General features: G+C 37.7%; 1 protein-coding gene across 1 annotated transcript; it reads right to left on the bottom strand.

Annotated features, from left to right (window-relative positions):
• Positions 1 to 225: 225 nt before the first annotated feature.
• Positions 226 to 24,404, bottom strand: BRDT (bromodomain testis associated). The gene is given in 19 exon segments (XM_074877237.1): positions 226 to 339; positions 1,058 to 1,220; positions 2,524 to 2,726; positions 4,033 to 4,106; positions 7,865 to 8,006; positions 9,293 to 9,405; positions 10,156 to 10,348; positions 11,533 to 11,594; positions 12,564 to 12,686; positions 14,198 to 14,311; positions 14,412 to 14,704; positions 14,780 to 14,967; positions 16,241 to 16,429; positions 16,614 to 16,742; positions 17,784 to 18,155; positions 19,293 to 19,465; positions 20,998 to 21,127; positions 21,874 to 22,011; positions 24,213 to 24,404. Coding segments are annotated over 19 exon segments (3,105 nt in total).

Raw genomic sequence — 24,404 nt, 5'->3', positions numbered from 1 at the left:
AAAAGATGGTATTTTCTCATTTATATACATAACATATGAAACTAATCAAAAGACAACTACGTTCCACTGTGTAGCAGACTGGATTACACATATTATAAATAAGCAGCAGAAAGATCTTGTGATGCTTCAGGTGTCAATGAACAAGCTTTAACTATTAAGCATTTTAGAGGAGCTTACATGCTTTTTAAAGTGGTCTTAACATTTAAGCTTGTAACTAGTACATTTTCAATGTTGTACAGTTTGTAGTAGCATTGACGTTAATGTCAGCTTTCACTCAAGATATTCTTCAAAAGATGTCATAATATCACTCTGCAGATTCATATCAATTATACAAGCCATCTGCAAGAAAGCAAATTAGTGTATTTTCAGAAGTCAGACATTAATGAATATTATGGAGGTCAAATATTTAACTAATATTTAAGAAAAAACTACAAAACTTCTTCACCAAAAGTGTATGCTTCCTCTGTTATTACAAGTTTGAACGCGCATGTTGTTGAAACCCCCTCTGAAAAGAGCGGAACAGGACAAAAGCATCAGTAGACCTTATCTGAATCTAGCATGACCTCACACTGCAGTTCTTACATTCCATTGTACAATGTTATGAATTTTTAAAAAAATATTTAATCTAAAAAAAAGTAGCAATTAAAAAACATTCATTACCTACACCAATAAAACCAGTAAGTTAGTTTTAAAAAGGCTCAGTTTTGGTATTTCAAACCAGAACAGTATGACTAGCACTTTTGTGGACATGGAATGCATAAGAGGGGATAGGCTGGTTGCAAGACTTCAGGTTTGAAATTATTCAGAGGGCAAGGACTCCTCTTTAAAATTTTATTTTACCATGCATTTATTCAAAGCTTATGGGAGCAATAGGACCAAGCAGATAGTTTTTCATATTGCATCACTTGAATACCTGCTTTGAGTTTCCTATTTAATTTTCTGAACTGACTCTTCAGGTAGCATAGTTCTGTTGCTTTCAATCAGTAAGGACCTTTCCTAACATTTTTTTATTCTCTAAAGTTGAAACAAAATCAACTAGCAAGAGTCAACAGCTTACTACTTCTCTCCTCCTGCGTTCTTGTTCCATTTTTCTAGCCAAGTTACGGTCTTGAACAAGAGTATGTTGTTGAATTTCAGGCAGCTGTTTGCTCTTATGCTCTTCTTTTTGGGGCTCACAGTGTGTCTCTGCCATGGCATCCAATTCTGTGCCTTCATGGCCCCTTTAAAGACAGAAGAGATCAGTGTAGAATAAAAGTTGTTTATTCCTTTTCTTCATAACAAGCCTTTGCACCTAAACAGAATTCTGCAAATAATTTAGTTGATTCATAGTAATTTCCCCTCACAAAAATTATGTGCATGCAATTGTTGGGCTATAGTAGGTTAAGGTTTCCTGTGTTCTATTTGCAATCTATATGCACACAGGATTTATATATATGCTACACAAAACTTACATGCACTTTCTTTGAAAGACACACACACTTAATTTTCTGTTACTTTCTTGGCCCGTGATGTTTTGCTTCTACCTTTTTCCCCTTCAACTAGTTATTTGAGGTAGATTTCACTAACTTCAGGCAAGCATCTGTAAAGTCTTATTCCATAGAGCTACATGACTGGGTTCCTCCTCATGGAAACCTGTAGTAGCTGAAGGTGCCTGTTCGCTATACTTTTTGAACAAGGAGTGTACTCTTAAGTCTCTCAAATGCTCTGTTTATTGAAATAGTACACTGCAAACAGGTGACCTCTTCTAATACAGCCAGTGATGGGCAAGGGCCGGAGAATTTATGAACCAGCTCAGACTTAATCTTTCAGGGGGTCAAACAGACAAGAAAAAAAAAATCAAGACTAGAGAAGAGGGAAATATTACAGAAAGCAGAGTTTCAAAAAAGTGGCAAACAGCAATTTAAGATACTACTGCAATGCAGTAATTAGTAGGCACTTACTTATCCCACTCAGCATAATAATAGACCTCAGACTGGGATACATATGCAGGCACTCGGCACTCACTAGAACAGTGGTGGCAAGCAACTAGGGAAGAATACTACAGCAGTAGCTTATTGAATATGTTTCTCTACAGCAATGCAAAGAATGCTGCTGTCTGAAGTGGCGTACCCTGGAACTCCTTTAGCTTATGTTAAAACCAAGTTCTTGAAGATCACGTTATCCTGCTTCCCCTTATGATAGCAGTAAGATGGGGATTTTCCTGGCTACAGATATAGGAAAGTAAGATACTGAGGACGGTGTGAATTCTGGTCATGACCAGAGGATTGAGTGTTCCCAGGGACAAAAGAAAAAATAAAGTACCCAAGAAGTTTGTTTGACTGCTGAAATGATACTTATTTGCAAGGGAAAAAGCACCTTTGTGAATTTTGGATATGCAGTTGTACTTAGAGTAGTACAGCTCCCCCCCTTCAATTGACACATGGTATTTACCTAATCCAAAGCACTTGTTTCTGAATAACTAGGCCACCCAGTACCATAGAAGCAAAAAAATAGAATAATATTTAAACATATGTGGTTACAAACCTCTCTTTTTCTTGAGAAAGGTTTTTCAGTTCCCTCTCGGCTTGCACCAGAGGCCTTTTCAACTCCTGTGCTTGCCCACTCCTCTTCTTTAATGCTGCTTTCCTGAACTGTTTGAAGCTCTCAGCGGATGTTTTTATGGGAGCTGGAAGCATCATCATTTTACATAAGCTTACCCAGGAATCTGTATTCTTAAATCCTGTATCCTGAAGTTATTAGAAAAAAGAAAACGTGAAAGAGGCAAAAATACAGCTATTAATCATCTGTTATCTACTTAGTTCTTATATTAGCACAATGTTGTTTTGACTGGACTTCTTAGGAATATCTACAACAAAATATCCTTACTTTGGCAGAACATTAGTGCAAATACAGCAGTCTAAGCAGACTTCAATATGTTTTCTCGTCAACTTTGAAATTCTTTAGCCATATACTAAAATTTGTTAGCGTTTGTAGCTGTTTCTACCCAATCCTTAATGCCCAGCTTTCCGTTGTTTAATTCCAAAAAACATGAATTCACAAGACTGAGCTTATGCAAGGGCCGCTAACAATATTGCGGAGAACATCTGTCTCATTTCTACACATCATCCTTACATAACAATAGTTTTGTATTAGGCTTGTGGGTTTTGTTTGTTTTAAATAGCTGTGTTTTCCTCCCCTCTCTGCCCCCAGTGGCATTTTCTTCACAGCGTAAACCCAGTATTCTTAGGAAGTACCACTTCTAGTAGAAGATAACATGTTTATGAAGGAAATATGTATTTTTGAAATTGAATTCAGTAAGTTAGTTAATACCTTTCCGAAAGCTAAATGCCTACAGAAAAAAATGAGAAATATTTCGATTCGACAGACATATACAAACTTTTTAGGTCCAGAGGCTGACATGATCAGTTATTTAGACTAGTAATTTTAATTTGATGTTTTTAAATAGCTGATTACCACAGAAGAATTTAAATAATAGGTAAGAAAATTCATCTGTTCCTCCATTTAAGATAACTTATTGTATGCTAGGAAATAGTAGGAAACCCTTCAGATTATTTATTTCCCAATTGTAATAACATCATCAAAAGTGTATCATCCTGTTTCAGAACAGGTTTTTCAATAGCACCCAGGGCTATATTCCATGCTACTCTTATTTTTGTTCCTGGATCAGCAAGGCAAAACACACTAATAGCTTGAATATTAGAACTAGATCAAGATCAAGGAACACTACTTCCTTGTTGAAATATTTAAATTAGATGAGATAAGCCATATTTTTAATGACAGTATGGATACATTATTTTTAACTTAATCTTATGTCATTTACCTTCTGAAATGATCAGAGTCCATAGATTGTTTGGTTTTAGCACTAGAAATGAGATAAATCTGTATGGATTATAACAATACCCAGGACTTATCAGACACTAAATATTTCAATCATAAAAGACCAGATTTTCAGAGATCTCAGAACAGGGAATTATTGTTCTTAATAAGTATACTCAAGCTCTTCTCTTAGAATAGGAATTGAGCAACACTTACCTTTCTTGAAAGAATTTTGGATTTCGGCTCTAGCGTGTTTTTACTATTAGGTTTATCATTAGGTGTACAATGACCTGATAGAAGAACAAAGAAGATTTTCACTCATGTTGATATTATGGATTGTATTTGCTCAAATTTAAGTGATAAAAATTTAGTCATTCCAGAAATTGACTTAAGAATTTACACTGCTGTTTTTCTCTTATTATTAGTATTTGGTTCAGAATGATAGAAATTTTCTCAAACATTTCCTAAGCTTAAATTGAACTGGGCCAGTTCTCTCCAGTTTGGGGCAGGGGAAGGAAAGGTTAAGCTCAACTACAGGTAAGGTTAACTCCTGGTTAATTCTAGGAGAGGTCCCAGCAGAATACCCCAAAAGTTTGGTCAGAAAGTCTCAACATAGCACCTTGCCAGTTGCTTACCTCCTGTCCCCTCCTTACCCAGCCCTCTTCCATTTTGATTCCAGCATTATTTAAGAGTAACTCATTCATCATGTAAACTCTTTGCCTAAAGCTCTCCAGTCTATTTCCTTTTCCCTTTTTTTTTTTTTTAAAAAAAAAAACCCCAACAAATAGGTCAGCCAGTAAGGGCTAGTCATCACATTTCCAGTAGCCTACAGGATGTACAAATACTCCATGCTGTTACCTCTTTATTACTTGTGAGGGAAAAAAATCCCCCAATACTTACACAGGCGAAGTCAAAGTGCTATTTTGATAACATTAACTTGATTAACAGTTCTGATACGCTGTGTTACTGTAGAAGATCCTTACTATTTTGTGTGAAAAAACACTTTTGCCAAAATTTTTAAGACTTAAAAAAAACTTCCTAATTGCAGGAACAGATACAATTTCCTACAGTCATTATGGTAAGCCTGAAAATAGACTTTTGTAATGCTAGGGACCAGCCAGGATACCACACTATTAACAAAAGCCACATATTGTAGGGTAGTTTTGTTTTGTTCTGGGTTTTATCTTGTGTATTACTTCATTTTATTCCCTTCTAAAGAGCTTCTGGGATGAAAATCTAGGTGTATTCTGAAGAAGCCACTGTTTTAGAACCAGATATTAACAACAGATATTTTATATCATTCAGCAATGATCCTCTTCTGAGGTTTGAGATTTTCAGTATTTAAGTCAATGTTTAATAGGAAACTTAAGATAACATGATAGGGGTTTTTTTTGTGCAAAGGATAAAGTTCTACATGTTTGAATCTAGAATGCTGAAGGCAGAGTATCAAAGCTTCAGCTACTTAGTCATAAAAGGGGTTTTCAGAATGACCTCACAGCCTCCAAAAGTCAAGACAAGAACAGTCCCTGGCCTTTACCCTATGGCCTCCTGCAGTGCCTGTGAGATGGTAAAATTGCAAGTGGGCAGGAGACTTTTTATGATACAGTGGAACAAAATAAGCTTGAAAGACCTCTGAAGCCTCTCAAGTACTATTGAAGAGGGTTCCAAATCCTGATATGTCCATTCTCATGGATTCCAGATCCAGTTAAGCAAAGTCTACCTGGATCAACTTCTGTTATCAGAGAATTGTTCTCCTCCAGAGTAGAGGACTAGTGTGTTAAGTGTTCCTCTTAATACAATAGGCATCTTTCTTTCATAATTTATCTTTGTACAGGCAGCTTGAATCTTCAAATAAGAAGCTTGACAGTCTTGAGCACTGAATACTCCAGAATAAAGCAAGAGCTTCACATACCCAAGAATGTCTAATCCCAGTGTTCAGATCAATTTGATCAACCTATTATACCTGTGAAGATCTACCTGAGGCAAACTTAAGATGAATTTAAGTTTATAGTCATATCTGTCTTAAAACTCTCTATATAATACAGGAATATGAGGTTGTGTCAAAAGTATTGGCAGCCATGGGAATCAAAGCATGCCTTTTAGAGCTACTTACAGCAATGCCAGCCTTCATAGAACCTCTCATTGAGAGACACTGCTTTTTAATCTGAAGAGAAACTTGTGGTTACCAGTTTCATAAATTAAGCTTCTTAACAAGTCACCACTGAATTCAGCAATGCACCCAGCCTGCACCCATACCAGAGGTGTCACAAGTCTAAAATCAAGAACTCTTGTTTCAGAGATGCAGGTAACCTCACAGAAATGCCCGAGACAGTGGGATTCTCTACAAAATTCAACAAGTTGCTCTAAGCATCCAGTTCTAAAATGAGTTTCCCTGGTTTGATCTAAGTAGAAACATCACGTACTGAGCACCCTCTCCACTTTCTATCAATAGATTACAGGCCCTACAACAGTTCCAGTTTAGCAAAGTTTTTATTGTTGTTTAAAAAAAAAAAAAAACACCAAAAGCCAAAATCCTGTATTCTTCCCTCCACTTCCAGTTTTCTACAGGAGTTAATAGTGGAACAGCCAAAATAACACAGAGCACAGCTGGGGCATGTATCATTGCCGGAACAGTGAAACACCACTGTGTTATGGAAGGGTACAAATAACTAAACTCACATAACAGTGTTAAAAGCTCTGCTATGCAACGTAATGCTGAAGTTCAAGTGTACTCGAAGGCAGTTTCATTACTGGATAGTTCCCATATTAAACACAGAGCTCCTCTACAACTGTCTGCACAACTGTCCCTTGAAAAAGGGAAAAGATAGAAACAGTACAAATTAAATGAGTATTAGGAATAGGAAAGTTAAGAGGAATAAATACTAAGCAGTAGACAATAAGTATGGAAGGGAACAAACTTTCTCAATAGTTTTGGCTATGCTTTTTTTCCTCAGATTTAAGCTCCATAACACAAATAATCTAACATATAAGTCCTTTAACATATTAAGGTAACACCAGGATCTTGATAGTTACAGTCATGCAGTATATAGGACAGGAATTGAAGTTTTAGGCAGCATCAAAACTTTGTAAGTGAAGATCATGAACTGAATCCATGGAAACTTGTATCAGCTTCAGCTGCTGCAAGTCTAAACAAAGTGGGTCAGTATGTTTATAGACAGGTGTGTTAAGACTATTAAAATACTGAATAGAACATCTTGAAGAATTAAATCTCCATTTTTAGAGTTGTATTAAAGCAACTGAAGTACCCAGCATTATTTTTTGGCAAGAATTAAAGAGTTAATCAGCACGAAGGCTGTGTCTTTTAATTTCATCAAGTTTTCAGAAGCTTGTTCCCTTCCCCACTCAAGCCTATACAGGTAGTCTAGAGAGGAAAGAGTAAAGGAGGAACCAAACCAATCATGTCTGGTAACACTAGGCTCTCAGCTTGGATGTTCAATGTCCAGCTCAGAATTCTTTAGTTTGAAATACGTATGAAGTCTGATGCATCTCTATATGGAATGCAACTTTCAGAGAACCTGTGTTCTTGTAATAACTGCAGGTTTGTTCCATGGTGAAAGCCTATTTGACATTGATTTACTGTCAGATCCTTGTCACCAAGAGCTGGAGATGGTAAGTCAAAATACATGCAAAGTGCCCTGAGAAGAGAGCTCCATGCAGCTTCAGCAGAAGACAGCTTAAAGGCCAGTGAAGTTCGACAGATTGGAGCATTGGTTCTCTCAGCCTTCCTGGAAGACTGGGTTACATATGCCTAGTACTAAATTCAGAAAGCTAAGTTCTTAAATCAAAAAGTCATTTGCTTTATATATTTTAACACAGAACAAGAACCAACCATTTAACTTCTTTTTTTTGAAAAGCAACAAATCGAAAAGAAAAAGAACAAGCAAGGAAAAACTGTATCCCCTCCATTATTCTACAAACTGATTAATGTACAAGTGTTCAGCATTTTATTTCTTTAAACCAGCTTCATATACATTTTTAACTTTGCACCCTTGATGTCAGTTACAGTTTTTATTATGACAATACATACTTTGTTCTTGACTTATGGATATTGAATCAGCAGTTCTCTCACTGGCCTTGTTTTGAGGTTTATTTGATTTGTCTAGATGTATTGTTTTCTCAGCTTGTTTACTCCAATCAGCACCGTCAACCTGGGAAGTTGTGTCAGATACCTAGAAGATAAGTTAGTGCTTCAGAACATATTTTGAAGTCTAAATACGTGGATTCTTATTACATAGCAGCTGGATTACAGATTTAGGAGCTTAGAGCAGTAAATTGTTGCAGATCTAGCTTCTGTGAACACCAGGGAAGAATAAGATTTCATTCATATTATGGTAGTCAAAGCAAGTTCTTACATTAACACTTTGGATTTAGAACATGAACTGCTTGGGGATCCCAAGTGATGGAGGGGGTAGAATAGGCTCTTTAGCCTGTAACATGGTACAATGTAATAGAAGTTGGCATTTACTGTTGTAAAGCCAGTTGCTCTTCTCTAGCTTATGGATCAGAGTGAAGGCCAGCTGTATTGCTTCAGTTCAGTGGTAGTTTTGGTCTGTGCAAGATTGTGTAGTAATCCCCTTGAACTGGACAAGGTGTTGCACAAACCTGAGTCATAATATATACTGCTTGCTGCCTTGGATAGTGGATGCAAATGGGAAAGGGAGAGTTGCTTTTCTTCCTTTCTTGCAGGACACATTCTTGTGCTCATAGACTCAAGAGGTAGTTTTTCTCCATTTCAGAAAAAAACCTATTAAAACCTGGCTAAAGCAGCTATGTTTGAAACCACGTTGGGAAAGATAAACATTTTAAGATGGAAGAGATCATGCTGCTGCAGTAACATCAATAACTTCCTTTGTAACATAGATGCCCTTCTAACCAGAATACTCTCCAAGAATGTATTGAGACAGAAATCAACAGTAACTAAATATTTCACAACCTCATCTATGACCCTGAAAGCCTCAGTTTCTGTGGCTTTAGGAACAGGAAGAAAAAGCAACACACCTTTCCAGGATAGCCCCTAGAATCTTCAGAGTATTACTGAGTTTATGAGATTGATATTTCTAGAAACAGGAACGCATAGTATAAGCTGCCTATCTCTTTTGTAAAACTGTGGGTTTACAGGGTGGATTTTAACCTCTAAGTGTGCAAGAGTTGCTTAAGTTTAAGCTATAGAACTTAAAAGAAATAAAATAAGCTTCATAGTACATTGTAAACTTGATATATTGATCAGCCAAAAATCTTTCCTTTTGTGTTGCAGCTGACATGCAATGAATTAACGCCCTATTAAAGCTAAGAATCACTTTGTTAGTGGGGTTTTAGATAACTTTTGTTGTAAACCTTAAGTGGTCTTCATTGCATCAAGATCAAGCCTGAAATATTAGATCTTATTTAAAGAAATAAGAATATGCATTAAAGAAGTTATTTGAAATGAATGCATTGAAGAGAAGCATGTATTCACCTCTGGAAGAGCATGTGTGCACTGGGTGATAGAAGACTTATTTGTCCTTGGAGTACGCCGAGATGTTTGCTGGTCTGGAGCATCATGCAGAGCAGATACAGCTGAGATTATACCTGAGAAAGAAGTAGTGTATGATTTCCCCTAACTTGCAAGTGCAGACCTACATCTCAAAATTAGGTCACTGTTTAGATCTGTGAATTAACTGGATATGAAGATATGTATCCTAGCTGCACAATTTGAGACAGTTACTTTTAATTAGTTTTTAATTGATTTCTTAGTTAATCAGCTACCAGCTCAAGCTGTCTTTTACCAAAATCTCACAACTGTCTGAAGTTATTACACCTTTTGAAGTGAGGGAAGGAAAAGAATAGCTCCTTGGATCAAGTTTCTAAGCAACTTAATATTTGCTATGTCAAGACAACAGCAATCAATTCAGATGGCCTATGGCACCAAGCCTTAAATTCAGCTAACAGGGATTTCAGACATAAACTAAGTGGTGGTGATGGGTTTAAGCATCTAATTCCTGTCTTAAGGTGTTCGGCACTTCCTGCAACCCTAGGTTCATTAAGGTATCATTTTCCATCTCAGAGGGAGTTATGAATACCTCCTCCTGTTTTAATACTGTTCTGCCCCACCACAAGTGCCCCAGAAATCTGGAACCCTAGCCAATCCTCCATGCTGCCACACTTTTACTTACATCATGCTCTTTATAATCTGTATCCTGCAATATCTTTTTCTATTACCCACTTGATAATCTCCAAAACCTCAAGATAAGCTTATTGGGCAATAAAAATATTAGTCCTGGCATCCCTTCTTTCCTCAGCAGTCAAATCTATCCACTATTCTTGCCATAAAGATGTTACCTGAGGGATACTGGGCATTTTGTTCCGATGGTTTAAGTGATCTATTCTGTAAAGGCTGAAGCCTCTGCAGTACATTGGGAGGTGGCTGCTGCAGTTCAGATGATCCATGATTTTGCAAGCTACTAGTAAGAGATGAGGGCTGTGCTTGCAGAACAGCATTGCAGGATGTCCTCTGTAAACACAGTGGTATTCTCTAGAAAGAGATCACAGTAGTTAATACAGCCAAATCTTAATTTTCATAGCTATTTGATCCCCTTTTCTCACCACCACCCCCATTTCCACTGTTTATAGGATTCAGTAGTCCTTGTATTGTGATACTTATCTAGCATTTTCTAAGAGTTTAGATGACAAAAACCCGTGAGGTAAAGTGCCACTGCCTTCACCTGACAGATACAGAAAATTCATGAGAACAAAGGGTAATGTGAGGATTTGAAGAATGATGTTTGCTGTTACTCAGAAAGTCAGTTAGGGGCTGTTATGACTGACCAAGCTGAAGCTTAATTCCTGTATCCCATTCTCACATTTATTGCTGTCATTCTGTCACTGCAGAGGCTGCACTTTTTAAACAAAAAAGTGTGTTGCATAATTCCTCCCCTCAGTCTTTGCTTATGAAGGTGCAGAAGGAACAGCTGAATAATAAATTTGCAGCCTAGTTTCCTGTATCCAACTAAGCACTTTAAGTGAAAGCAAGCCTATTGTAAGAAGGACGAAGGCTTTGCTGTGATCTTGCTTTGAAATCCAAGGTCTCTATCTCTGGTAGCTTCAAGGGAAATTGTGAAAGGCAGCTAACCCTGACAAGACTTAACACCCACTGTATATACAGGAATAGAGTGGTTCAATATTAGAGGCATTAAAAATTATTTATAGATAAAACTGCTGTTGCTGATAATAGTACCATAATAAGTAATATGAAGCATCCTGAAAACAACCAGTGTATTGTACAATTTATTTACTTTCAGATGTAGAAGAGAGGTTATTCATAGATAAAGAAAAAAATATTTAAATGGGGCTTGCATGGTTTATTAGGTCAATTCTATACTCAAAGATCAAGTTGGAGAGGATTTTCATTTTCTGGGGGTGGGTGGGGTGGAGGGGTGGGGTGTGTGGAGCATTCTTCCTTCCTCATCTTTTCCTTTCTCCTTCACCCAGCAATGATGGTAAAAAGTCTCAGTTCTTCCAGTACATCAGTTTCTATACAGATACATAAACTACTTTTACACACAGCAGATTTTAAATCTCCATTAAGTCAGTCCTACAGAACAAGTAGCATTCAAGCCATATTATTTCCTGATAAAGTTGTGTCATTTCCAGTACTAGTGTATGTAACAAATAACTTTGTTTAGGGCAAAAATATTATATCCATTCCAGTTAGTTTACCTTTGGCTTTTCCATAGACGATGGACAGTTCTGCCTGGCTCCAGATTGTTTTGAGCAGGTTTCTGTAACAGTAAAGACAGTGAGGTGGGTGGGGAAATAGAAGATCAGTCAGTCATTTGCATATGTTTCATTATTCACACATACAAGATGTGAGTTGCAGTTGTACCTAGAGAGCCAAACCTCAGTGAAAGGAACATTCTTATCTTGAATACTTTGACTTCAGCTTGATGTGTTTAGAGAACTTCTCAAAAAAAACCCAAACACATAAAGATTCGTGCAGGATCAGGGTCTCTGCTACCATCGACGACTTCACTGTGCTTGCTTCCCCACACTGCAAATGGTTGAGCAATATCCTCGCCTTACACTGTTAACTCATACAGATATCTACATTGTAGACCTCTAGTTTGGCAGATCTATTCTATCCTAGAAAAGTGAAGAGAGTTCTGTGTACAGAGAAAAACAGCACTCTGATACCCTGATGCTGCAGCACTGCAATATCCCTTGAACAAGCTTGAGACAGCTTAAGCACCAGGGTAGACTTTGGCTCTACAGTCAACGCTCTTGGCACTTTTGTCCCTTGGGGACTAAGCCCTACCCACAAGGTAAGGCACCCTCGTGCTGCAGCCCAGAAGATGAAAATAAAGTAAATCACACTTTCAAAAAGGAATCAAAACCACAAGAGTAAGCTATAGCCCAATAGCCAAGTCTCCAGGTTAGATACACAGACCTTTTGCTAGCTGATTTCAGTCTCTAAAGTCTTTCACTGAACATCCATTCACTGAGTGGATGTTGTAGTGGTTTGTTGTCATTGTGGTGTTGGATTTCTTGTTGTTTTGTTGTGTGTTGTTTTTTTTTTTTAACCTACAAACTCAGTATTAAGACACTTGTTTAATAGCACTTGAATTGAGCCTTCAACATGGAGCAAACCTACAAGAATAACTGAAATCCTTGGTAAGCATGTAGAACAGTAGATGCTAACTAAGAAGGCAGATGTCTTTTGCCTGCACAGACACAAAAGGAAGCTGTCTGACCTGATTCAGAGTCGCTGCTATCTGAGGAGCTAGAACCACTGCTAGTGCTGCTGCCAGAGTCCGAGGAGCTGCTGCTGTCGCTCAGTCTGCTTGGCCCAATACTGGACTCAGCGTTGTTTTCAACTGCAGAAGAAAAAGAAAGAATTTAGAACAACCTGCAGTAGAGCAGTTTTCATATACAAGACTAGGATCGCTCCCATATAACAGTTTGTCTTCTGCCATTTCCTTGCCCACAGTCCATCAGGCAGTGGATTTGAGACCTTTATAGAGGAGGGAGATTTACCAGCAGCAAGTTAGTTGAATGAATGAAATAGCCAAGGAAGAGCTGTAATCATACAATTTACAATCCTAAAGTAGGTTAAAACTGTGCTGTCTTAAGACAAAATTCAAGCAATTTTCCCCTGTAAGTTTTCCTGCTGCTAACAGCCTGTTTCTGTGCTTGCTGCTGCTGCCAGACTTGCATGCTGAAGTCTATCTGTAGCCAACTCTCTTCTTTCTCAAGCCATATGTACTCCAAAATCGTAATCTTTTGCCACCTCCCCACCATCTGACTATTTTGCAACTGCAGGGTTGATTTAACTCAGTTTATAGTGATTTTGCAGTGAAAAAGCTTTTTCAAGGTGTGTTGCTCTGATGGAAACTTTGAAAATGGATACCTGTTTCCCTGGACACAAGTCTTTTTTAAGTGCCAGCTTAAGCTCCTCCTTGTTTACAAGCCAGATGCCAGTTGTAAAGATTCCCTGGCCTGCCCTCTTCCCTCTCCCTGCAATGTATCCTTTGCTATTGATTTCAGCTGCTGCTTTAAGTTTTTCTTTCTAGGATGTTTTCAAGCCATCATGTATACCAGACAGGAAGACTGTTGACTGAGCTAATGCTGGATGCAAGCCTGTGTCTTGCAGGGCTGTTTCTCTCATTTCAACTAACTGGTTTTACATAGGAGCTTAATAGATATCTAATAGAGGGCAATAATAGCACTCACTAGTTTAATGAGGAACAACTTGACCTATAATAGTAGTGTCAGCTGCATTGATCTGACGACAACTACCAGTAAGTGTAGATATGTTCAAGTACGCACTGAATTTTTGGCTTTGATACTGAAACACATTATTGCCTGCAAAACTGAATTGATTCTCCTAGGACATTTCTTTAAGATGAAGGCAACACAGCACACCTGTCACCAGTGCAGAGGTTTTGCTAGCATGCAGCCTCACTAATGCTGTCAATCTAACAAATATGACTAGGGTTTGTTATTCTTGAATCTCTAGGCCACAGAAAGTGAATTGCAAATACATAGACTGTGGGATGCTCCTTCCTCCCCACTCTGCCTTCACATGTCAGCATGAGGGAGAAGGTGTTCAGAGTCCCTTAAGCTATGAAGGTGTTATCCTCTTTACCTGTAATAAGGGATTAGGTGCAAGAATAAGGAAGATGTTTTAGACAGGAGAAGTAACTGACCACATTTGCTGCTGTGTCTCCAGCTCACTCAACATAAGAAGAATCTTAAGAGAAGCTTCCCATTGCTAAAGACCTCAACTGTTCTGAGGAGAGAGTCCCCAGCTGCATAACAGTACATAAACCCAAGGGGAGAATCCCACTTTAAGCTATTTCTGTTGCAAATGAATAAGTCACTTTACACTTCAAGTTCTCCTCCTTTGGGTTTAGTTGACCATTGACATCCAGTAGTCTCTTCTCCAGCTCTTGTTTCCTCTCAGAATTAAGTTGTTCTTTTGACTTTGTTGTTTTTTTAGCTGCATGGAAAACAGAAGTTAACATTGCAGCAAACCAGAAAACAAGTCTAGGTTGTGGGGTGGGTTTTTTTTTTTGTAAAGTATCATTTATGCTACATACCCTGCTGCTTTCTTGGTCTCTTCCTCAAACAGGTTGCCACATATTTTTCTAGTTCTCTGAGTGTTGAAGCCTTTAAAGTTTCAAAGTCTATTTCTATCTCATCAGGGTTAGAGTTCCTCAGTGAATGTTCTCTTGACTGTATTATATGGACTACTTTCCCAAGCTTATCTCCAGGAAGTTTATTTATGTCCAAACTCAACTGTCGTTTTTCATCATAATTCATAGGCTTGGCACCATCTTCATCTTCTGACTTATGTGCCAACAAGACCTGCTGCATGGTTTTCTTTGATTGACTGCAAGAAAAAAAATATACCGCAGTAACAGCAGTTTAAAATAATTTGACACCCACATAAGTCCCCCACACTTACATGTTTAAAGACAGCTTTTTCTTAGATTTCTTCTTATGTTTTAGTTTTTTCTTCTTTTGAATCAGGCTTTTTATTTTAGCTTTTTCCTTGGTCTTATTTTTCTCCCTTTTAGTCTTCCCTTTTTTCTTTTTCAGTCTAGGGAAGTATGCTTTGGTCAAAGACCTCAACTGCTGGTGAACAGCTTTAAGCTATCAAAAAACAAACAAAAAAATGCTGATAATCTTATGCAATGTAGGAGGAACAATAAACTGGTCCTAAATATCACAGGAGATTTGTGGTAGCTGAGTGGATATTAATAGGATGTTTGCTTTCCAAATCAGGTTTATTTTCCAAGCATCTTACTATATTATAGATTAGTCACAGACTATGGATATAGAAGACATAAGGCTACTTATTTTATGCAGACATTTCTAACAGCATATGTCTTCTAGCATCCTGTGAAAAATTAAAAAAAAGAAAAAAAAAATCACTGTAGGAGCATCCAGCAGCCTCTCTTTAGTTTCAAGCATTTGGGAAGTATATAAGTGCCTTATTAGTTTAGACCTCTACAGCATTACTGAATTAGGCTAGTGGGACTGTGCTTGTGCATCTTTAACCCATAAACCCCAGATATTTTGTGATATAAAATGGCTAGTTGGAACATACTAACAGTTTCAGTGAAAGACCTAACACAAGTTTGTTTAAACCTCACAGGAATTAGAAGGAAGATGAACAGTTGATGAGAATTAGAATTTAGACGCACTGAAATAATTCAGTGTTGCGAAGGCTGTCTTATAGACTTTTGGTTGTCTTTGTACCTATATTCATAAATTGATGATGTATTTTCTACTCTGACAAATACTGGAAACTAAACTGTCCCTCCTTTGACTAGGAGAAAAAAAAAAATGCTAATTTTCCCCACAATTTATAGATACAGCAGCAGCGGCATTACATTCAAGCAAAAGCAAGACCCATTCCACTCTTAGCCAGCAAAACAAAGCCGTGCTTCACATCGGTGTGAGCACGAGATTCCTTTCATTTTATTTTATGCTGAACTTCCTGAAGTAGAATTTAACAACTTGCTTTTGTGTGGTTCAAAAGAGACTGAGTGTCAGAACAGAGCTCTTCAACCATATGAAGGAAACGTCATTGTTAGAAGAATATGCCACTAAGCTATGTGTGGAGTATCTGGATGCTCTCATCATACCACAGCAGCAGAGTTTTATTTTTTGAGAGTCATCTGAAGAAGTGGTAGGCAAGAATACTAAAGCAATGATTTGCTAAGATCAATTTATATTGCTGAGGCACTATTCACTTAACATTTGGAGGTGCTTCCAAACAAAAATAAAGTTCTATATTATGAAAAACAAATTACTATAGAATATTTTAAATACTGTTTCTCAGTGCTAAGTCTTAGAACAATTGCAAGTAGCACGATCAGAGAGATGATATCTGTCATACACATTGAGAGCTAATGCTTACTTGCTCCTGAAGCTTTACAAGGTGCACTGTTCTCTCCTGCTCAGAGTCCTCAGATGATTTTTCTTCTGAAGAGTCATCATTACTGCTCTCACTGGAATAAGTTTCTGTCATTTCTCTTGTAGGTTGTGGCAAAGGAACACTTGCAACAGGTTCATCAGGAATTTTGGCAAAGTGCTTCTCAAAAACATCCTAAAGAGTTAGGTTTGGGAACAGCAGAGAGGTCAGCATGTTTTTCAGATTTCTAAAAGCACTATGAAGTTGCTGCTTGTTTTCCAGAACTACATTAATAAATGCTACATAAGGGCATGAGATGACCACAGAGGAATCTTATAGTTCTACTCTTTTTCAAAGTCTGACTTAAGTGATAACTCACCTGAAATTTTCTTGCCATAGCAACTATTGCATGGTCTGGAGAGTTATGTTTGTAGCAGCTCATGAACATTAATCTAACATCTGTAGCAAATTCTTGTATATCACTATATTCAAAGTTATCCATTTTCTTCTAGAGGAAAAGAAAATTAATACACATTTAAGTCTTAGAAGTAGAGAGCATCACCATGAACTTGCAGAAAAAGAGGAGGAACAAGAATTTTGACAACCAGTATCTGGTTCAGCTTGTATCAAGACAGTAAATATTTTAAGAACCATTATGGAAAGACCTGCTTCTCATTTCAGAATTGTCCCTTTTACAAAGTAAGAGAATTTCCTATAAATAGATTTGCTAACTGTAATTGCTGTAAGGACTTCGTAGTACTAGTTTCAACACTAGGTCAAGACAACAATGTTTGGGTGATTTTATTTGGTCATGTACTCAGCACTTGTTTTTGATTCTAAGCACAGTATTTATACAAAGCCTATTCCATAGTTGCTTGAGTCAAAGTAATGGGCTAGAAATTTGGAAATAACCTTTATATTGTGCAAGCCAGTTTTCAAGATAATTCAATAGACTGTTGAAATTCAATCCTCCCCACAAAGATGGATCTTAACTTGACTAAATGTTTCAATCCCAGACAGATGTGTCCAATGTTCAAAAACCACTGGCCACATATCTCCATCTAGAAGGGTTCCTTTTCACAAAAATTGTGAGAGGTGTCATGTAAATATCCAGTGTTGAGGCTCCAGGGCACTTCACCAGGGATAATAAGATTCAGAGGGAAGCAGAAGTTGACATTACAGAATTGCACGTCCTTTCATAGAGCATTAGTAACAGCATTGTGATTACAGACTGAAAGATTTAACATGCAGCCTGATTGGAAGTGCTTCATGGAGATGGTAGTTCCCTCACTACTTATATTAGCTTGTTCAACAGATAAGTAGATTAGCTACTATGCACATAGTCACAATGAGACTTAGAAGGGTTTTTTCAGCAAGCTGTGGCTTAATTGAGAGAGTTAAGTGTATATGGTTTCTATGCCCATTATTTCTTTCAAAGGAGAAGCAGCTTTCATGACACCTTTTCAGCTAACACTATTAAAATACAGTCATTACACAAGTTATCCAAGCAAGCACACAAATAATTCAGTTCCCTCTGAAACATACTTACTTTAATGGTTCCCAGGTCTGTTGGACATTTGGTGATCCCTTGGTTCTCACCAAGTGAGAAAGATGCCACATCTATAGGTTTTAAGAAAGGCCACGCATATGCTGCATGTTTCTTTGAAAACATTTCTTTAAGTATTTCATTACAATGTTTTAGTTGTTCTGACAAGTGAATCTTTTTAAGAATTTCAGGTGACTGTTGAGAATGTGTCAAGTATCTCTTCAGAAGCTTATTTGGCATCACACATTCATTTTCACCTCTGTATGCTTTAGCAGCTTTTCTTTCATTAAACATTGCAGAAGATTCACCACTTGCTGTGAATATTGACGTAGTAGGAGTTGTAGTGTCAGCCTTCCTTTTCACACCTTTTTTTGCCTAGAAAAGAAAATTTTACAGTCTAAAATACAGGTGTCGAGAACAGTGAGAGCACGGTCAGCTTTCAGATTACACAAAAAAAAAATCTAACAAGTGTCAGAACTTTTACAGCTATTGAAATCAGAACAGAATGTGGCACTTCCACGAGTTTAGACTTAAAACCTACAAGGCATTACAAGATCAGCACGCCAAGCTCAATCTTAGATGTAGACGAAGGAACAGGGTGTACTGCAGGTCAGGTTGTGGTCAGTTTTTAGCCATTTGAGAAGACTCCAAGAAGCTGTGGAGGGTTATGAAGTTACCATGAGATGACTGCCATGGGGAGGGGAAAAATTAACTGCAATTCATTTTTAGGTTGGTTGAAGGCTTTATGTACAAGGTTTATCTCTATTTTTCTTTAACCTAGGTGGTATTTGGTTTGGAAGCTATACAATGTGTACTTTGCCATCAGTGTTCACACTCTTCAGTAAAGTGTAAATATACACTGTAGGAGAGCCTGGCACACGTGTCTATTCCTCATTGGAAGAGCAAAACCAAAACTAAGTCAATACAAGAGTGTTCATCTGATGAAAATGTCAGATGTTCACATACAATTCAGATTGCAGTTAACATGAATTTGCTTTTGTGAGCTACAAACATCTTCCAGGCTAGTTACACAGTGTTTAAGAAAACATGCTATTTTTGGGGAATCAAACATTTGATTTGCCTTGAAAATGTGAGAAGTTATTAAATAGAACTTGGAAAGAGTTTATTTTAACGCAGAAACCATTATCTACACCTCAAGGAAAGAACAGTTTCTACATCAAGGTAAAGCCTGCAGAGGTATAGTAGTACACTTCAAGAATGACCATCTTAAAGTTCACGTTATTTCTTTGAGAACAACATTTTAAAAATCACATTTATAAGAAAAGATGTACCAAGAAGTCATGCCAATTTCTGCATAGTTTCTAGAATTAGTACTGGCCCAATTATTTAGTAGAGACCTAGAAGATTTAATAGAGGTCTCTTACTATCTTCTATCACAACAGAAGTTTTGAAAAGATATTGCAATAAGCATGCCTCCTATGGTTTTGCTGTTAGTGCCTGAAGGAGCAATCTCAATACCTTTCTTTCTGAAAGTTATTTGAGGAAACTTACTTTTGTTATAGGGACTGCAGCTGGCATTAAAGCAGTCAGCTGAGCTGCTGACAAAGGAGCTAGTGTAACCTGCTGTAGCTCTTGAGTCATCACGGGAGGCTGCTCACTGCTTTCAGCTTGTTTCTGCATTGTGCTTTGTTCATTTGAAGTCCCAGGGTTGGGCTGCTGTGGTTCTGGTTATTTTAAAACAGAACATTTTAAAGTTAGGTCCTAAATGCTGCAGTTGACAACTGTTTAATTTGATCATGAAAGAAATAAACAGGACCACTCTTACACACCCAAACTATACAAATAAATACAATCAAGAGCATTGTCACATGTAGCAACATTGGTATCTTCCTCTACTCAGCACCTTTAGGACCTCAGCTAGAATACTGTACATGCCAAAGGAATGAAGGGACTTAAACAGCATTAATACCAGCAAGATGGTGTTACAAAAGCAGTGCAACAAGCTGTTGCAATTTTTTGAGAACCAAAAAGCTAACTCAGCTTCCAATGCATTTCTGAACAGAAGTCTTTTCTGGGAGTCACCTGTACCTGTTCAACCAACATATTCTGTCAAGGCAATGAATTACTTGAGATTTTATTCAAATAAGCTAGTAAGAGCAGGAAGACAGCTGAGTATCCTCTTCTTCCTCCTAATCCCCTACAAATTATTATGAAAGGACCAAGAAATCCACTGCTTTTCCATATCCATCTATCAGATCACTGAAAGGTAGTGTTGCTCCTCAAATATACCCTGAGGAGAAAGCTACAGAGATCTATCGAACTGTAATACTATTTTGAAGAAACATTTGTTTCAGATACTACCAGCAACAAGGACCACCACACCACAAACAGCAATAAGAGGCAGCAAATGAAGTCATCAAACCCTGAGGAGCTAAATAATAAGATCATCTGTTAAGTGGTCCAGTAAGAACTGAGCTAGCTAAGATCACTGGTCCGTGGCCATTGGAAGGCTAATAATTAAGAGGTATTAGGGTGAAGAAGTGTTGCAGCTCTTTCAAGACATATCTAACATTTCCCCAACAACTGACAGCAGTACCTCCAGGGCAGTTTGGAATACTACCTTGGAGGTCTCCAAATGAACCCATTGAGATGCACATCTGATTCCATGAACTGCATAGTCTTACTTCTGTCAATATAAATATTTATTCTTTGGCCATGTTGAGAGCTTAGATGTAGAAATGAGCACTTTGTAAAAGTGAAACAGGTTATAAGAGCAACTAAAAAGGCATAGGAAGTCAGTGATGAGTAATACATTGCAGCTAATCACCTGCCCCCTTGCAATCAGGCTTCCCAATGTTGCTTCAAGCACTTACTATGTAACTCCCTCATAAGTTTGAGATGTCTTGATTGAATCATCCTTTTTGTGGGCAAGAGCACTGCATTTCACCAGAAGTTTGCCTGTGAATATGTGCTGTTACACTACTGGTGAATCTGTTAATTCTGATTTTTACCCCTTATTAAACACACTTTATTACTAGAAAATAGAAAATTTAGCTAGTACCTGTAAAAAAAATATGGCTGCACTGAATCCACTAAAGTGTTATAGCAATGCTGTTGCTTGCTTGATATGTTCTGGGAGGAGTGGAGAACACCCAACTGCTCCAGGGTTGAGTTGTGACAAGCTACAGAGGATTCCCCGTTTCCAGCTTTTGCTTGTTTAATATGTTAACAACTAAACATGTAATACAGGCCTTACCTTCTGGCTTCTTTAGTTTTCTCTTTCCTTTGTTGAGAATCACTAGTCTTTCTTCTGATGGCATTTGGGCTATTTTCTGCATAAACACTTTTTCTAGTTCTTGGGCCATAAACACAATGTCATCACTCGGCTGCAAAATACAGTCAATAACATTCAGAGTAAATGAGAGGCTGCAATAATGGAGGGCTACCTTGTAAAATAAACAGTCTATAGGATCCTGCTCCAATAGATTGAAACAAGCCACCAGTACCAGAGAGGTCTAAGTCCTTGCCCCCACAGCTCCTTTTAGTACAAGTTGCTTCATTATTGACATACTCTTTCTCCCACTATCCCATTGACCAGTCCCACTTGCTTTATAGCCACATACTTCACACAGCAAAGGGAGAAGGGGACAGATCTGTAACTCCCTTATTCATTCCTATGTTCAGAAGCAAGCTGTTGAAGCTTAAAGATACTAAGACACAGCCAACAAGCATCCAAGCGCAGGGAGATGCTCACACTTCAAGTTAGGTTAGTTAAACTTGTTGGAGGAATGGAGCATGCTTCAGGGTTGCTAGCCTTAAACCTATATAGCAGTTACACAGTGCTTGCTGTTCATGAGCTCTGCAACTAAAACCCAGAGATTTTGCAGGAGGAATCCTCATGCAGGAAAGACTATGCACTCAGTTGTTGTAACAGCAGGCTAGACCTCACTTATGTGCCCCCAGTCAGTCCTAGCAACAGAGCCACCCCACCTTTCAGAGAAAGTAGTTTCAAAAAAATTACAAAGACATTAGACCGATTTCATGAAGGCTCTAATACTAATTTGCTTGGTTTTAGACTTGCTTGTGTTGTTCAGTAGAATTGGTTACTGGTAAGAGGTTGTGCTTCACGTACCTTGTTATATATGTAGCAGTTCAAGAACATAGTTTTAAAGTCTTCAATACATTCTTCAGCTTTTGTGTAGTAATTGTGTTCCAGACGCTTTTTTATGGTGCTCAAGTCCATAGGTTTCTTTATGATACTGTAATAATCCTGTGGTTTTGAAAGAATTAGTCACACAACAGGTATCTTTAATATCAAGACATGAAGGGTCTTACACATTTAGTTAAGAAAGTTAGATTGCAAGAGAGAATTGCATTATGTTGGAAGGAATATTTTCTTTAAAAAGAAGACTTTACCCTATAGTCATAGGTACCACAAAAGCAACTATTCAGGAACTCTTCACCTCATATTTTCTCCTTGCTCTGTCATATAATATCAACTGTTCAAAGCCCCAGAGAATATTTATTTCAACAGGATCCAGAGCTATACTGGTAGTAGTACTTATGAAAGTGTATGTACTTCTCATTTGTTATCTCAAAGCCATTTACCCGAAGTAGCACTCCAGTTTAAAGAACAGGGGGAAAAGAAGCAAAAGGCAGACTTTGACAAAGACTTAGTCACTAATAAGAAGCCACCAAGTTTTCATAGTTGCTGATCAAATAACCCCTGGGTTATATTGGCTCATCTCTTAGGGTTAGTCTAGTGAAGGTGTGGCAATATGACTGAAAGGCAGCTGGAATGTGAACTATTATGATTATTTTAGTAGCAGGACTGAAAGCTTGTAATTAAGAGCATGAGGCTAGTTCCCTGCTGGTGCATTTAAGAAACCAGGACAGGAATATCCCCCCACTAAGTTTACATATACATTGTAGTTGTGTGAAGTTACTACTACTTCAAGAGTCTTATAAAGCTGTCCTAACAGTCTGGTTTAGTGAAATAAAAAATGCTAAATACACCATAGTGCAGACTGTTGAATTTACTAAAACAAAATGAAGAAAACTTAAATAATGCAGCTAACAATTAAGTGTTGTCCATTCTGCATCTTCTAAGACCTGGAGGAGAGAGGCAGAGGCAGCAAATACCTTCATTGTCCTTGCCATGGAGCCAGAGGTTTGCTTGTTATTGTGCAGCATTGAACTAACACACACTTTTAGAAGTCAAGTGGCTGTCTTAGAAATCTGGAGAGGCAGAACTGGCCTGAGGCCAGCTGTAAATGTTGCTACAACTCTGACTGAATGACCCTTAATATTAACCTTAAGTGACAGTTCTTCCAAGAAGGAAAAAGGGTAAGAAAAGACACAGAAAGATAGTCACTTTGACTGTGCTTTTGGACAAACTGACCAAATGAGTTTGTCACAAAACCCAGCTGCAGATAAAGGCTTTTGTCTGTTCTAAACAGAACAAATGATTTTGTAGAATAAGTCTTGGAAATCTGAGAAAACTGAATACAATTTGCTTAAGCTGGGGGAGGAAAAAAAAAAAAAATCAAAGGAAATGTACCATGGTTTTATTTAACACCTTTCTACTTATCTACCAAGAGCAGTATCTTCCAGGTCATTTCAAATACCATTGTGTGAATAACCAATGTTTTCATTTGACTGAAAAAGCTGGGGTGATCCAAAACTGTAGCTTAAAGATACCTCAATTAAGACAATTTGTGACAGGACATTATATTAATTCACTTTGTTGCAATTAAATTGTAACATAAATAAAACTCATAAGGCAATACAGAACAAGAATTTAAGCACCAGATCTTCTATTTCCTAGAAGAATGTTCTACCACTGTGTTATGATGAGAACACCATATCTCTTTTTCCTTCCCTATTTTTGCAGGGACATTTAATTCCTCTAGAAACTTCAGAGAAAGATGCCAAAGTTGATTTGAAATAAAGAAGTACTACAAGTATAATTACTTCTATGTGTCAAAGTGGATACAGACTTGTCTGCCTACCTTAGGGTCAATCAGATCTGCTTTTCCATCATAGAATATTTGACATTGAAAGAGGCTGGCTGTCTCTTATTAAAAATAAGAACCTCAAAGGCAAAAAAAAAAGTACTCATCATACGCAGTGTCAAGAAATGTGGCTAAACCAGCAGGGAGGAGGAAAGAAGACAAGACAGAATACCAACATCCAGTAACTCCAAGAAGCCTGTTTAAGCATTCTTATTATCCCTTAGAAACATCGATTTACTACAGTCTCAGATCAGAAAGGAAACAAAGATGCAGCATTTCATATGAACCAGAGAGAACACACAGTTTTCTTGCAGACTTGCATTAATGAAAGCAGTTCACATGCAAAAGTAGTCCTCCGTGATCTGTTACATCAGAAAAAACTCTTTTAAACTAACATTTAATCATAAATCCTGTAATACTTTACATACTAATGCTCCAATTCCAAAATGGTTCTTACAGGAAGATTCAGTGCTGCTGCATCAACAGGCTCATGAAATGGCCAGGAAAAGTTGTGTCTCCACATGGCTTTCATGACCACCCTCTGTAAGTACTGAAGTTGGTTTGTTTGACAACCGCTATTTTTTTTATTTATGTATTCTGGTGGAGGAGGGTTAATAATAATAGAATGGTGTTGGCTTGGAACAGACAT

Source organism: Strix uralensis, chromosome 8 (assembly GCF_047716275.1).
Source record: "Strix uralensis isolate ZFMK-TIS-50842 chromosome 8, bStrUra1, whole genome shotgun sequence".
NCBI classification, from domain to species: domain Eukaryota; kingdom Metazoa; phylum Chordata; class Aves; order Strigiformes; family Strigidae; genus Strix; species Strix uralensis.
This window is presented reverse-complemented; position numbering and strand designations above follow the sequence as displayed.